The 13,768-nt window shown below is 41.1% G+C and overlaps 1 protein-coding gene across 9 annotated transcripts in view; it reads left to right on the top strand.

Moving 5' to 3' along the window:
• The first annotated feature begins 5,165 nt into the window (after positions 1-5,165).
• The window catches only part of LOC146573759 (semaphorin-3F-like), a 61,410-nt gene continuing 52,807 nt past the window's right edge, over positions 5,166-13,768 (top strand). For all 9 annotated transcript variants that reach the window (XM_085273125.1, XM_085273126.1, XM_085273120.1 and 6 more), the window contains exons 1-2: positions 5,166-5,604; positions 7,518-7,698. In XM_085273125.1, coding sequence (XP_085129251.1) covers positions 7,581-7,698 — 118 coding nt within the window. In that variant the 5' untranslated portion in view covers positions 5,166-5,604; positions 7,518-7,580. The remainder of the gene's footprint in view (positions 5,605-7,517; positions 7,699-13,768) is intronic.

Genomic DNA, 13,768 nt, shown 5'->3' on the forward strand with positions numbered 1-13,768 from the left:
GAAATGTAGCAGTGACAATAATATTGTATGCTGTAATCGTACTGGGCAATTAGTGATACAAAAAACCTGTTTTATCCTGTGAATAAAAGTATATGTTTTTGTCAATGTACCATAATAACAGAAGCGAAACACAATATTGTGTCAGGACAATTCACTATTTATGCACAATAAATAAAGGAGCATAGCGCGACAATTTCTGTTCAGCGCCAGACTTGCTTGTAACCTATATCACCAATTATGTTATGAAAATGACGCATTAACTACAACAGCAGACTGACCTTTGTGTAAATGCTTGGAGCAGACTAACCTGTGAGCTGGAGTGTTCTGGGACGTTATATTTGATCTTTGAATGGCTGCAATCCAGGCCACCCGTCGCCTGTTTGTCACTTCGGAAACATGGCTCGAACAATTTCTCTTCAACGACGTAATCCGATAACAACCGATCTCTTTACCCGTCGGCTTCCCGTGGCTGTCATGCGACCGGCTATTGCAGTTAATAATACAACAGCTTCTTGGCGTTTTTGTGTTTCTTTTTATCGCTGTGTGACTGATTTCAATTGAAAGCCTGCGTGCGCTAGTACCTCTTGCCACGAGTTCCCAGAATCCTTTGCGGTTTTACCCCTGAATGATGTCACATTTTCAATCTCTATATAATATGCATGTTAAATTTTATATTTGGGGTGAAATATCAAGTCTTTTCAAGTAAACCGGTTCAAGTCCAATTCAAGTCCCAGGTCATTGGTGTAAAAGTCCAAGTCAAGTCACAAGTCTTAGAACATTTTTTCAAGTCAAGTCTAAAGTCATAAAATTAATGATTCGAGTCTGACTCGAGACCAAGTCATGTGACTCGAGTCCACACCTCTGCTAACCACGACATCAAGATGCTGCTTACATTTTAATGTATTAGTATAAATTATTAAACCAGTCCTGTTTGCATAAAAAGTAGAGTTCCTTTTAGCTTCAACTACCTGTTTATTAGCTTTTCTTTTACATAAGTAGAATTTTTATGGAATTAGAATATTAATTGTTTTTACTTGTAATGGATTTTTTTTTGTATTTCTATGTTCACTGAGGTAGAAGATCTGAGCACTTGTGAAAACTTTAGAAATATTTTGAGTCATACAGTCTCTTACTTATAGGTTGAATGAGAAACATAAAGTAAATCAACTTTATGTAGCATGTTTTGATGTGTTTCAATGCCATTATGTTATGTGATGAGTATTTAACCTTTCCAAACGTTGGGTTGATAAGAACATCACAATAAAACTAAAAAGAAGATTTATGGTCAAAGATTTGCAAAGTAGACAAAACAGAGTAAAAGCAACAGTCACGACATTTTTTTTAAATCTCAGATATGGAACCTCAGATCTTTTACGGTTCAAAACAAGTATAAAAACCACAAAGAAGTGTCTATGGGGCATTCAGTGTGTCACATCTCTCCACACATGAACTTTAGATTGCATTACAGATGATCCCCTGAACAAATACTGATATAACACCTGGCATGTCTTCCTGCCCTGCAGGCAGAACCACCAAAAGCACTGTTCACACCTCACCTGAAATGCAGGGTCTTCTCCAGAACTTTAAAACAACTTCATGCATCTCTAAGATAGATGTCAGCAGCAACTTGGAATCAAGCACTGTCAAGATTTTTATCACAAATGTTGCAGTTCAGGGCTCGCTTAGAAACAATGTATGAAACTCGATGGTATGCATGCATAAAATATATGCAATCAAGCTGACAGATGATTGTTTTTTCCTTTCAACAAATTGGATAGCTTGTGTAGGATATCTTTGGAGAAGCATGAGGTCCTGGCTCGTAGAAAATCTGCCATGTCTTTACTGAATACCGAAGTTATTCTGAAGAGGAAGAAGTCTACTTGCACTCATCAGACTGATCCTTTTCTATTTGACCTCTGCCAAGTCACTTTAAAAAAGAACCTTTATGTTGAGTCAGGCTGCAAAATGAAGGCTGCAGAGCCAATGCCACGGCTTCATATGCGAGAAAAGTCGAGCGGGACAGCTTCTTTTGACAGCATTGAGCCAACAGCTGAATTCTTTTGCAAACTTTCAAACTCCCCGACAGGCTTAATGGTGACTCGCCATTAAAGCTCCAGATTGAATGAAAGGCAGATAATGCAGGTGTGAAAGGACACTGAATGGAATATGATTAAAAACTGGAAAATGTTTAATTTTCTCAACGAGCTTTAGAATATCTTCACAGGCGGTAACTCTGTGTTTGAATAGAGGAGTAAATTAACCATTTTAATGTCATTTTCCATGTACCATCAAATGAATTACATTACTCACCCTTTTTCAAATCAATGGGTACATAACGAAGATAAGAGTTTTAATTTCTGATAAGTCAGACTCGACAATCGCGACATTGTCTGTGCTCTAAGTCACAAAAAAATGGACTTGACGGGTCAAATATTGAGTAGAAAGAAATCAGTGTAACCCTGTAATAAACTTGCATGCACAAAACTTTTAGCTCGTGAATGGAAACTAATAGGAGTGATTTTTGTGTCGTTTTGATAAACACTTTAAAAAGTATGAGGAAGGTGAGCTAAAGTGTATTTTTGGGCGTGAAGAAGAATCTGAAAAGGATTTAAGTTAAAGCCGCTCACTTGTTGAAAGAAAAAAGAAGACATGTATGCACCATTTAGGCCAATTCCTCTTGAAAATTTTCCCTCCACACCTCATGTGTGGGTGGCAGATGGTGGCATCGTTGGTTGTCAGAGAGCTAGAAGATGGAAATACAATCGACTGATTTAAAGGAAAGTAACAGCTCCTCTGTGTAAGACTCTTTGCTGTACTATAGCGGTTGTTGAAGAGATGGGAAATTCGACTCAGAGCTGTTCACACAACAATATTTTTTCCGAGTCGTCATGTGCAGCTAACTAATTTGCATATTAATAAACACAGAAGTGGTATCAAAAGCTTTACATCATCATACTTGACAATTGCTTACCTCGGTTAGCATTTGGTCTTTTCTTGGCAAACTGTTGTTGCTTCTGCTGCCACTTTTAAAAACGTGCCTGTCATCTTCTTCCCTGTACTATTTTCAGGCATTACAGTTGACATAATTTATAATTTTATATCACAGTTGATGAAATGACTTTGTGTGCTATGAAAGGTGTTGTTTGTAGTGACAAACCCACAGAGAATTCTCACTTTCTTTCATCTCATTGGTTTGTATTTACGGCCTGTGACAAGTGTGTTTTACAGGCTCCAAGTAGCCCAGCAGAGTGCAAAAAAGCCGACTAATTTTTAATTTACAAATACAACTGCCTGCTTTGGAAGTTAAAATTAAGCATTCAGGGTGACCAGTGGAATAATTAACTATAACGTATGCCAAGTTTTGAGCCCAAAATCATTTAATGTAGCTTTAAATTCCATGCAAAAAGCAGCAAATCTCACATCTACCTGCATTTAATAATAAAGCTTTTAAATGCTAACCACTGCTTTCTATGAATGATTATCAAATAACTTTCTGCAGCCATGCATTAAACACGGTTTCCAAGTAAACATAGAACACAATGCAGACAAAAGAATGTAAAACCTATCAAAACATATCTGTCATCATCTAAGTTTTTTGAGATTCTAGCTGGTCAGGTCTTCCTTTATTACGTTTTCTTTTTAAAATTGTGCCAGATCTCTTCGGTGGGTGCCCTACAGCTTCAAATCCATAATGTTGTAGTAAGAGGTTTGGGATCATCTTTCTGACTAGCCAAGACACTTCCTGACCAAAGATGCTCTCCTGATGACCGTCTGTGATGCTCCAAAAACTGTGTACACTCTTTAACATTATTGATGCCTCTGAATCTGCAGGTTACCCAGGACAGACATAAATGAAGCCTCATGCAGTCATGGATGATGGCTCTTCAACTGTGTGGTGATAGTAAATCAAATGCTCCCTCTTCTCGTTAACCTGGAAAAGAGAATTTCAGTTTTTGATTGGTCATCCCACAGGACATTTTCCCCACTTTGCCTCAGTGTTAGACACGTTTGGAGAAAGCAGCTCTATTTCTAGTTTTCATGTGATTTTCAAGTGATTCTCAGCCTCTTGTGGGATTTCCAAAAAGAATCCTACCTCTCTGTGGGTTATGAAAACAGTTTTGTTTTTTGGCCATGTCCCTGCCTACAGAGATTGTTATTCACTTTATGAATCTTTTAATTATGCAGTGCATCATATATGATAAAAACCCCAAATTCTTGGCAACTTTAGATGAACAAATCTTTATTTTAAACAATTTAAATTTAATATTAAGAAACTCAGCCCTGCTGAGTTCTTTTTATGCCCAGTCTGTCACTTATCATCTTAATTACTGACAGATTCTGAAACAGGTGTTTCATAGTTTTTTCTTGAGCACTGCACAACTTCCCCAGTCTTGTATTTCCCTGTCCCATCTGTTTTTGAAGCATGAAACTGGCTCCAGCTTCGATGCATGTCTATTTTTTAAAGGCTGTTTTTCAACATTTGTCTTTTGAGTTAAATTTGAAATGATTTGAAAAGTATTGTTGTCTGATTTAGTTTTCTATTTTACACATCTGTTTCTGGTTGGTATACAGCCTTTGAATTGCCAGTTTGTGAACACTTTCGGCTGTCTCATTGTATGACCGTATATCTATAAAAAGGACCCTAATCGTTATTTTCTACTTTGTTTTACAGACAAAGTAGAAAATAACTAATTATTAAAAAAAAGACTGATGACTTATTACACTGTCATAACACCACTGAAAGCCCATAGTTAACAAATAAAGACCGGCAGACAGTGGGACCTGGCGCAGAACACTTTGTCTCTGTTAGTGCGTTAATCCTGATCTTGTTTAAATAAGGTGTGAACCCCTGATAAAATCGTCACAAGGGGATGATCCTAAAACTTTCTGCTTTGATCTCTGTGTAATAATAAATGTTCCATGATGAAATGGTGATACAAATACACTTTCAGTCAGCTACGCGAGACCAGAGCACAGTATAAAGTCTATTCTCTGACTGTGGTATGATAAGGTAGTAAATCACGTCCGTCGTCCCCCCCCCCCCCAGGCTGGCAGGCTCACTGATGGGCGGCTCGGCTTGTCGCTGTCCGCCCTGTGGGTGTGTTTAAGGCAAATGGGCCTCTGCATCCACCTGCTAGCGCCCTGCCTCCCTACAGTCAGGAGCGCCCAACTTTCCGACGGAGCACACGCTACGCGTCTGGACACCGCGGGGACTTTTCTTGTATCGAGCGGCTTCCCCCCCACGAGATGTTGATTGTAGTCGTGCGACGACAGCATCCAATCGACTCTCGGTCACGCACAAGGTTCAGTTAGGAACATTTTCTCCCTTTTTATTTTCGCGCAACTGTAATTTTTCTCATTGTGTTCACTGACAACTCCGGGGCCAATAGACACGCAGTGCGCACAGGTACAAAGTGCCCCCACCCCACCTCCACCCCACTCCTGAACGGGGTTCGACCAGAAAGCCGCGCCGGGATTTTCTATTGTTATTACTGCTTTCAACTTGGAGAGAGAGAGAGAGAGAGAGAGAGAGAGTGATCGATCTGTTGGAATTGGTTTGTTCAATGACTTGCAAGGCTGAACTTATATCCGGAGACCCGTGAGGTAAGCCTGTATGGACTGTTCCTTTGTGATTATGTATCTATGTATTTATTTTACACTTTATTTCCTTATTATGAATATCACGCAACATGTTACCTGCATACAGGATCGCGCTTTTTTTTGTCAAATACTTGAATTTATGATTGGCACCACGCCTTACCGACTCTCTCATTTTCTTTTTGAAACAATGAAACAGAAACAGCAAATTATGATCATTATTAATTTCTTTTGATCGGAAAATCAATTCCAGCGCGAATCATTATCACTGTTTATTTAATAGCTGTGCAGTTTACCGTGCGCTCTAATACCGCACCAGACTGTTTACAGTTCTGTCGTCCATGTGTAGCCAAGACTGCCAGTCTGTTACACACATTTCAGCGTGTTTCAGCAACATTCAACATTTTTGCATGAAATTTGTTTTATTATTATTATTCATTGCCGAAGAACACATTCATACATGCACGTGAATAAAGTTGTATAGTGTTTTATTTATTTTTACATACAATACAACACTGAGGAATTTCCCTGTGTCACGGTAACTGTGAAATGTTTTAAAAAATGTTTTTAATCGGCAGCAAATGCAGATGGTTATTTTCTTGTCTGCTGGATTAAAGCAGCGCTGTAGCCACTGAGCCCTGTCCATCCAGATTTTACTGGTTTCCGTCTGTAAGTTTTAATGATTGCATTACATTTGTTCAACACATGTCAGTTAATAAACTGTGAAGAAGCTGAGACCTTTTCTTCTTTTAAGCTATTTGGACTAATATGATGTTTCCATGACTAAAAGGGTTTTTGTTTTTTTGTTTTTTGTTTTTGTAAACTTTTGTATTAATATTTCATATCACTGTCTATGACATACATATTTGTATTTTTTACTTCATGGTACGGTGTGTCTTTCGCAATCCTCGGTGTCATCTGTGAGCGGTGCCTTGTTTGATTTCATGCGCTTGTGCGAAGGAGTTGGCCTCTCTCTTAGAATAAACAGCTGGATGGTTTACAAATTGTAAACAGCCGAGGTTTAAACAGCTGCTTTTACTCATAAATTCGCTTCAGCCAACCAGTCTGAAGACTGTTCTGCTCTGTTGAGGTCTCTGAAGGTGCTTTTGAGGTGGAAATTCGTCCAATGTTTGAAGTGTCAGTGGTTTGTGCGGAGAGGAGATATGCAGGCTGTAGGTGTCCGGTCAGTGAGCTCAGGGAGGCTTTATGGGAACAAAGGTGGAAAAGAAAAGTTTTGCAGGTAAAGAGGTAGCCGCATACACGAGTATTTCTTATGGTCAGTCACATATGTGTGAAACATCAGCTGCTTAAAGGTATCTATACTTCATCAACAATTAATGTCACCACCTTTTTTTTAGTTGTTCAGCTTTGAGGCTGTCATTACTTGCAGGCCTTTTCTTTAATCAACAGCTAAGACCTGTATTTGAGATGCATCAATCACAATGTTATTTTTGTGCTATTTTCCTTAAGTAAGTGTGAAGTTGTGGTATAGCCTGGCATTAGGTGAACCCAGTAATTACAGCGTGGTGTCATGATGCAGGAATGCATTTTGGTTGCGTGTAGAGGAGCAGAAGAAAAGCTTCAGTGGAGTCAGCGCGATCCTGCCATTATTTTGTCGCGCTCTGAAAAACAAACATAATTTTTACCAAATGGAAGCAATGTGCAAGTCTCTAAAAGTCTGGCTCCTTTCCATTAGGACTCATCAGTTTAATGAAGCTCCCAGAAATCTGGGCGTAAACTCTGCACCTCGGTGCGGTGTCGCCCAAAAGTGTGATGGGGCCCTTGGGAGATACAGATTTGACGCGTCACATAAAATTATAAATGAAAAACAGGCTCACGGTGGCAGATTCTTTTTTGGTTTTAAGTGTAAAGTAGAGTCAGCATCTTCTCTTCTCACGTGTTTCTTTTTGTCCCTGCAGATTTAAAAAAACAAACAAAAAAAACAAAAAGCAGCCTTTGGAGCTACAGGAGGTTGGTCCACCATGCAGCTGGACGGTCTGTGGACGGTCCACACCCTCCTGGCACTGTGCGGCTTGGCTTTTGGGAACCAAGTGAGCAATGAGCCACTGGCCGCGCCCCGTGTCTTCATCTCTTTTAAAGGTGGGAACCTGAACTGCTCTCTTCTACCCTCATCTTCCCTCTTGCTTCTAATTCTTGGTTTACTCCTGGCTTTCCTGTGTTTTAGTCAGTGCTGGTTTTTCCTCTGCCATGAGTTTGCTCACCGGCTGACTGATGAAATGACAGTTGTGCAATTGGAGTGATTGTGGCTTTGATAAGTTCTTGAGGGTTTTTCAGAGGAAGAACTTAGAGCATCACCAGAGCAGCGCTGCGCAGACCACAAACAAATCATGCAACTCTCATACGCACGCTGCTCCCTTTCCTCAGACCTCCAGGCATCATAATAACCACCAGATGCTCCCACTGGCCTGTATTGCACAAATACAAACACAAACAGTGACGGAGCAGATGCACATATTGAGAAATGTGTACGTCTCGCCCATTTTGAGAGCATATACATGATTATTGTTTTAGTTAATCAAATGCAGTGTCTTTATCTTCAGTCTTCTTTAGTACTGAATCTCTAAATTGGAGCCACAAAGAGAGATGGGATAATAAGGAGCATGTAATAACTCCATGGCCATTATGTGATTATTCTCTGGTGAAGCAGATGCACTTTGGGAGGCGGGGGGAGGTTGTATTTGTGCGTTCCATCGGCCATACAGATTAGGTGAGATGGTCTTCCGGGTTCTCCGGGGTGCAGAGTGAGAGAGAGGGTATTACCAAGAGCAAATTGCCAGGATCAGCCAAGCAGAGCGACATCCCCGGGGCCTGTCCTGCTCGTAGATCAAGCCTTTGATTAGCATCCAGAGAAAAGCTCGGGGAGCAAGCGGCAGCTCCCCTGTTTGCTTTTGCTTTCTTCGTTTCCCAGCGCTCCCTGGTAGTACAAGTTGACTTAATTAAGTGGACTGGCACAGTTCATTGTCGAAGGCGTTTTCCTGCTTTAATCAAGTGGGATTTAACACACCAGTGAGCTCACATCCCGAGTTCAGCAGTTTTTTCATTTTCCAGATATCATCTTAGTGCTGTGTTGTTTTAGAGAGAACTGTGCAAATTGTTTGTGTGCGTGTTGTTGGTTTTTTTACTCTATAAGCTGTTCTGTGTCCAGTGAGCTTGTGTATAGGTTCATCTTTGGATGGCTGAACTTATATATTTGAAAGCGACAGACTACAGGCGCTGTTCTTTGGCTGACAAGGAAAAAGCTGGGCACTGCTGCTTACCTGTGTATGTTTGCCTCTCTAGTCAATATGAATTTCACAGTCTACTGCTACTGCCTCTCTCAGAGGAATGCACCCCCCTCTCCATTCAATATTATGACTCCCTCTGCCTTAATTGCTTTTTTGAGAGGGGCCTTGTAGTCCTTACCTTGGCAAGCTGGCTGCACTTCCCCTGATGCATCATGATGTGTAAAGTTTTTTGCTTGAGCTGTTTGGGAAGGCAGTTTGCCTCTGAGCGGCGGCATAAATGGAACACAGCTTGAAGACAAGTATGGGCAATATGCAGGTCTTTTATGGTGAGACTACAGGAGGGTATGAGTTAATTTTCAGGTCCCACTTCATAATTATTGATCATTATGCCAGTGAGTCACCCTGTGAAGAAAAATCTTAAATTGCAGCTATAAAGCTGCTTGTCTGTGCTGAACTAAACACATGTTTCAAACTGATTAACTTGGTAGCAGAGCAGCGAGGTTAAGAACCATGACCTCTGTCTGGGAGGCCCTCACTTCCCTATTAAAGCAGGTAGAGTAAATCATGGGACCTAATTGCTTTTGCCTTTCCTCCATGTCGCGTGTGCAGCTTTTATAGCAGGAAAACACGTTCGGCGATGCTAAAATAACCCTCTCAGTGTACTTAGAGGACACGGGAAGTTGAACAATGTATCTGCTCATATGCATTTGATAAAAGATTTGTGTTTGCAAAATCTAATGGATAAAAAGTCTAACGGATAAACTTAGCAAGTAGACTTTGTTCAGGCTTATCAGCTGAGGAGAAAGGGCAACTCTGGCTGAAGAAGCCTTCCTCACTTTAAACAGCAAAAAGCTGTAGTCAGTGTCAGATGAGCAAATTGGGGACAAAGCAAACCCATAACAACTAATCAAGTGACTTTTTTTTTAAGTCGACTGGCATGATAGACTCTTATCAGATAAGTAGCTTATTTACACAGTGAAAGTTTTGATATTAAAATATCTTCCTGTTTGGGGACTGAATCAATTATGGTTTCAATAACAGTTTTTAACACACAGTAATGCACGTTTTCTTCTGTTTTAATGATTTTAATGGAGACATGCATCCTGTGGAGATGAAAACCTGTCTATTGTAATAATCACTTTCTGGCATCTTTGAGCTAAGTTATCTTAAATAAAGCAACCAGTCTTCGTTTAACACCAGATACAGTGCATTAGTGAAGTGATGGGCAGAATTGTGTATGTGCTCTACCCTTTTCTCTGAGACTCCCAAGTCACGCAAGATCTGAGTTTCAACATTTTAAGAGTTACATTTTTTCTTTTTTTTTTAAATCTTTTAAATGTTCTGCTTATATCACGCTGTGTTGCAGAAAACATGGCATTTTCTAAATGGACAAAACACTCCAGGGAGGAGGGAAAAAGTCATGCTGCTTCTGTTGGCCCACATTTCTGCTATAACATGTTTCAGTTCCTGCATAAAGTAGATCCAAATCTAAATCCATACTAATGGCTCTGCTACTCTGGGCACATGAACTTTAGCCTCATCTGGGCTGCTGTGAGTTCATATGCTTAAAATAATCGCAGAACATCACTTAGGCTGTGCTGTGTTCTTCAAATGCTTTAAATGCAGTTGTTGACATAACGGGCGTGACCGGTGATTACGAAAAAAAGAGAGAAGAAGAAGCCTTTTAATGTAAAGTTTTTCTTAGTCTGCTTAATTGCTAAGGCAGACGGCAAACGTCAGCTCAGAACAAACAGAGGCACGGGGTCAAGAGTCTCCATGCAAATTTTCACTTTGAAAAGTCAGGCCAGCATAATCTACCGCTGAGGGTGGAGCCATGTCTTGCACCACAAAAGAGCACTTCAGAATTATCACCTTTTGGAAACAAGCTTCTCACACTTAACTTCAGCAATGCCACTCTGTCCCGTCAGTACAAGTAAAAAGTCCTTTAAATGCCATAACATCATCAGGATTACAGCACACTAGCCCCCACCTCCTCCCTCTGACTGCGCATGAGGCCAAAGCCACCGGGATGACGGCAGAATGTGGGTCAGCTCCGCTACAATAAACAGGCTCGCCACAGGCAGTGCAGGTGGCAGTAAGAGAAAGCCACCCTGGCTCATCATTAAGCCACATATTTCTCATCTGCACGCCCTCCTGTGAACGGCAAACAGCGGGCTACTATTTTTACCCCACAGGAAAGTCTGTAGTCTATATTGGGTGAGAGTGCATGTGTGTTTTGGTGGGTGGGTGGCAGCGTAGAGGGTTAGAAACTTCCCTTTGGGGTTAAATGCCAGGCATTCTGGTATGTGTCAACCCGTGTTATGGGGTGGTTATGTTTCTGTTTAGCTTTTAATTCCATCGAGTAACAACAGATGAGGATCAAATCTGAAACTGTCATGTAAAAAGCAGTGTAGCAGGGAAGTAGCTGCTTCGATAAGTCAGTAGTTTGGTATCGCTTCGACTTTGGGCTCGGCCTTTTACAACCAGCCTGTCACTTGTCTAGTAAATGTTTAAACTGTTATTGCTGTTGTTCACACATCACATTCCCATGGTCACTTTCTTCTTTGGAGCTATAGATTAGTTGCCCGAATGAACCCAGGCTCTTAACACTTGTGACCTTATCGGCGTGCATGTTTGAGTCTGAAGCCTTAAGTGTTTATTCAGCATTGATTGTTTCAGTGACAAATGCAGTTTAAACTTTTGATCTTTTGTATTATTACTTGTGCATTTGCTGACAGTAATAACAACCTGCAGCTTCCCTTTCAGTTTCTTGATGCACATCTGACTTGCTTCAAGCATACTGGTAGAATTTCACCCTCGCAGTAATATTGCAATGGTGCCCGACCGCGTGCATAAGCCACGAAACCACTGACCCTGTCGTCTGGGGCTGCTGCTGATGTTTTGCTGTGATCTCTAATTACTGTTTGCGAGGCCTGAGTCCATATAACCCCACGGCAGTAGAGTAATGACTGAAAAAGCACTGAAAACCACTATTACTTTGGCCACGTCCCAGACCTCAGCTTGTCTCCACAGCAGCTAAGCTCAGTTATATTTAGTGTAAAACTCTCTTCTCCCTCGGCAGCCACACAGAAGTCATTTGTGGCGCTGTGGTTAACCACTGAACGCAAACGGCCAAGTGGTGACGGTGGTTTAAGTGCAAGTGTAGTTTGGTCCGGAGCAACTTGTGCTCTGCTGCGATCCAGCTGTCAAAAGTGTCACTTAATTGTAACGTCCAACTTGGCCTGGAAACCACTGACTTTTAATTTAATGGAGTGGGTGTAGAGAAGAGTGTGTATATTAAAGAAAAAAGAGGCTGAGCCCGATGTTCCAGGAAATGGTGTTAATCCTCCGCTGCGGTGTACATGACTTCAAAACATTTGTATTTGTAACGGCCGCTCCTTAAACTTTATGGGGAAAATTTGTCTCTCATTTATAATCACTGCTAAGGACTTTAGAATTCACACATTTGTTTTAATTTATGGACATAACTTCTGTTGCGTGGTTTTCCTATAACTTCACACGTGTGAGGAAACACATTAAGTGGGGATTTGTGCTCAAGCAATTAAAAGCTGAGTTCATGTTAAAATGGGATGCAGCTCAGCCTGAAATCTATTTATCTCTCTGGCCAAGCTAATTTCTGAGCACAGCATGGTTTATGTTCACTTCATTGAGCTTCATTTAAATCTTTTTAGCAGTTGGCGTAAATGAAATGTGACTGCTGGTCTGCAGCAGTCCTCACCCAACTTTAGGCATGAATGCTTGTCTGGTCACAGGTAATCAGTGAACGCTTCACAGCGGTATACGTCCAACGGCCTCAGACTGAGAGGTCAGACTCTGGGATCGATTATCTGTCTGTCTCTGCCCCCCTGCAACCTTAACTCTGCCCCCTATTTGGTGGATGACTGATAGTACCGTGATTACATTTTATTTCTGGACCACTGAGTCTATTGTTTTGATTGGAATGCACTGAAGATGAAAAATAACAGCGTACTTTTCACTTAAAGCACAGTGTCATTAGAATTTGTGTCTGTGGATAATATTTTAATGTGATTCGCAATGAATCAATATGTGTTGCAGGTTCTAATTATTCTTTTCTTCAAGTTTTACTCACATCCGTAATGAAAAGTAATGTAATCTGTAATGCATAATTGCTTTTAAATGTGCTAAGAATTTATCGTCATAAAGTTTTGCAATTGAATTTATTCATCTGTTGGCCATAGACTGCAGTACTGCAGGAGACAGTGCTCCTGCCACCCTCACCCCTCTACTTGTCAGGTATATGTGTGGGACAGACGTGTGATATTCCCTGAAAAGATGAGTCTGTTGGCTCCTTTCAGCATGTTGCCCCTGAATCCAGCAGTAAGCTGATGCCCCGTCTCTATCAGTGCCAATTTCCTTCTGCAAATAAACTCGCGTTCACAGTGTCATCTCATAGCCAACCGTTAGCTCTGTCTGAGCCTCCCACCTGGCGCTGATGCTGCGCCTCCTGGAATATGTGTTTTATCCTCTCACTGCCAATCGCTGTTAAATGCGCACAGGCTTTTCTTTATGATGGTCCATGAATTGACTCATTGTGTTTCAGTGTTATTGAATATAGCCGCTTGGCACCTCTGCTTGATTCTAATGCCATATGGCTGTGAGGTTGTAAAGAGTATCACATGCTGCTTGGGTGGTCCTAAGGTTTGATAAAAGAGGGAGTAGTATCATTGCTGGGATTCTCTTTCTTCAGCATATGGTTACTGGATGTAGGGAGTGTGTGTGTGTGTGCAGGTGTGTGTGTGTGTGTATGTGTGTGTGTGCGTGCAGGTGTGTGCAGGTGCAGAGTTGTTAAGAAAGAACATTGTTCTTATGCTTCTGATGATTGTGGGCAACCAATGAAGGTGACAGCTGATCCCCCACGCACCACTCCCATCCACAACCAGTTG

The sequence above is a fragment of the Mchenga conophoros genome, linkage group LG5 (genome assembly GCF_057382185.1).
Source record: "Mchenga conophoros isolate Kocher_MC1m ecotype Shallow Benthic linkage group LG5, M_conophoros_male_GT1.1, whole genome shotgun sequence".
Lineage (NCBI taxonomy): Eukaryota > Metazoa > Chordata > Actinopteri > Cichliformes > Cichlidae > Mchenga > Mchenga conophoros.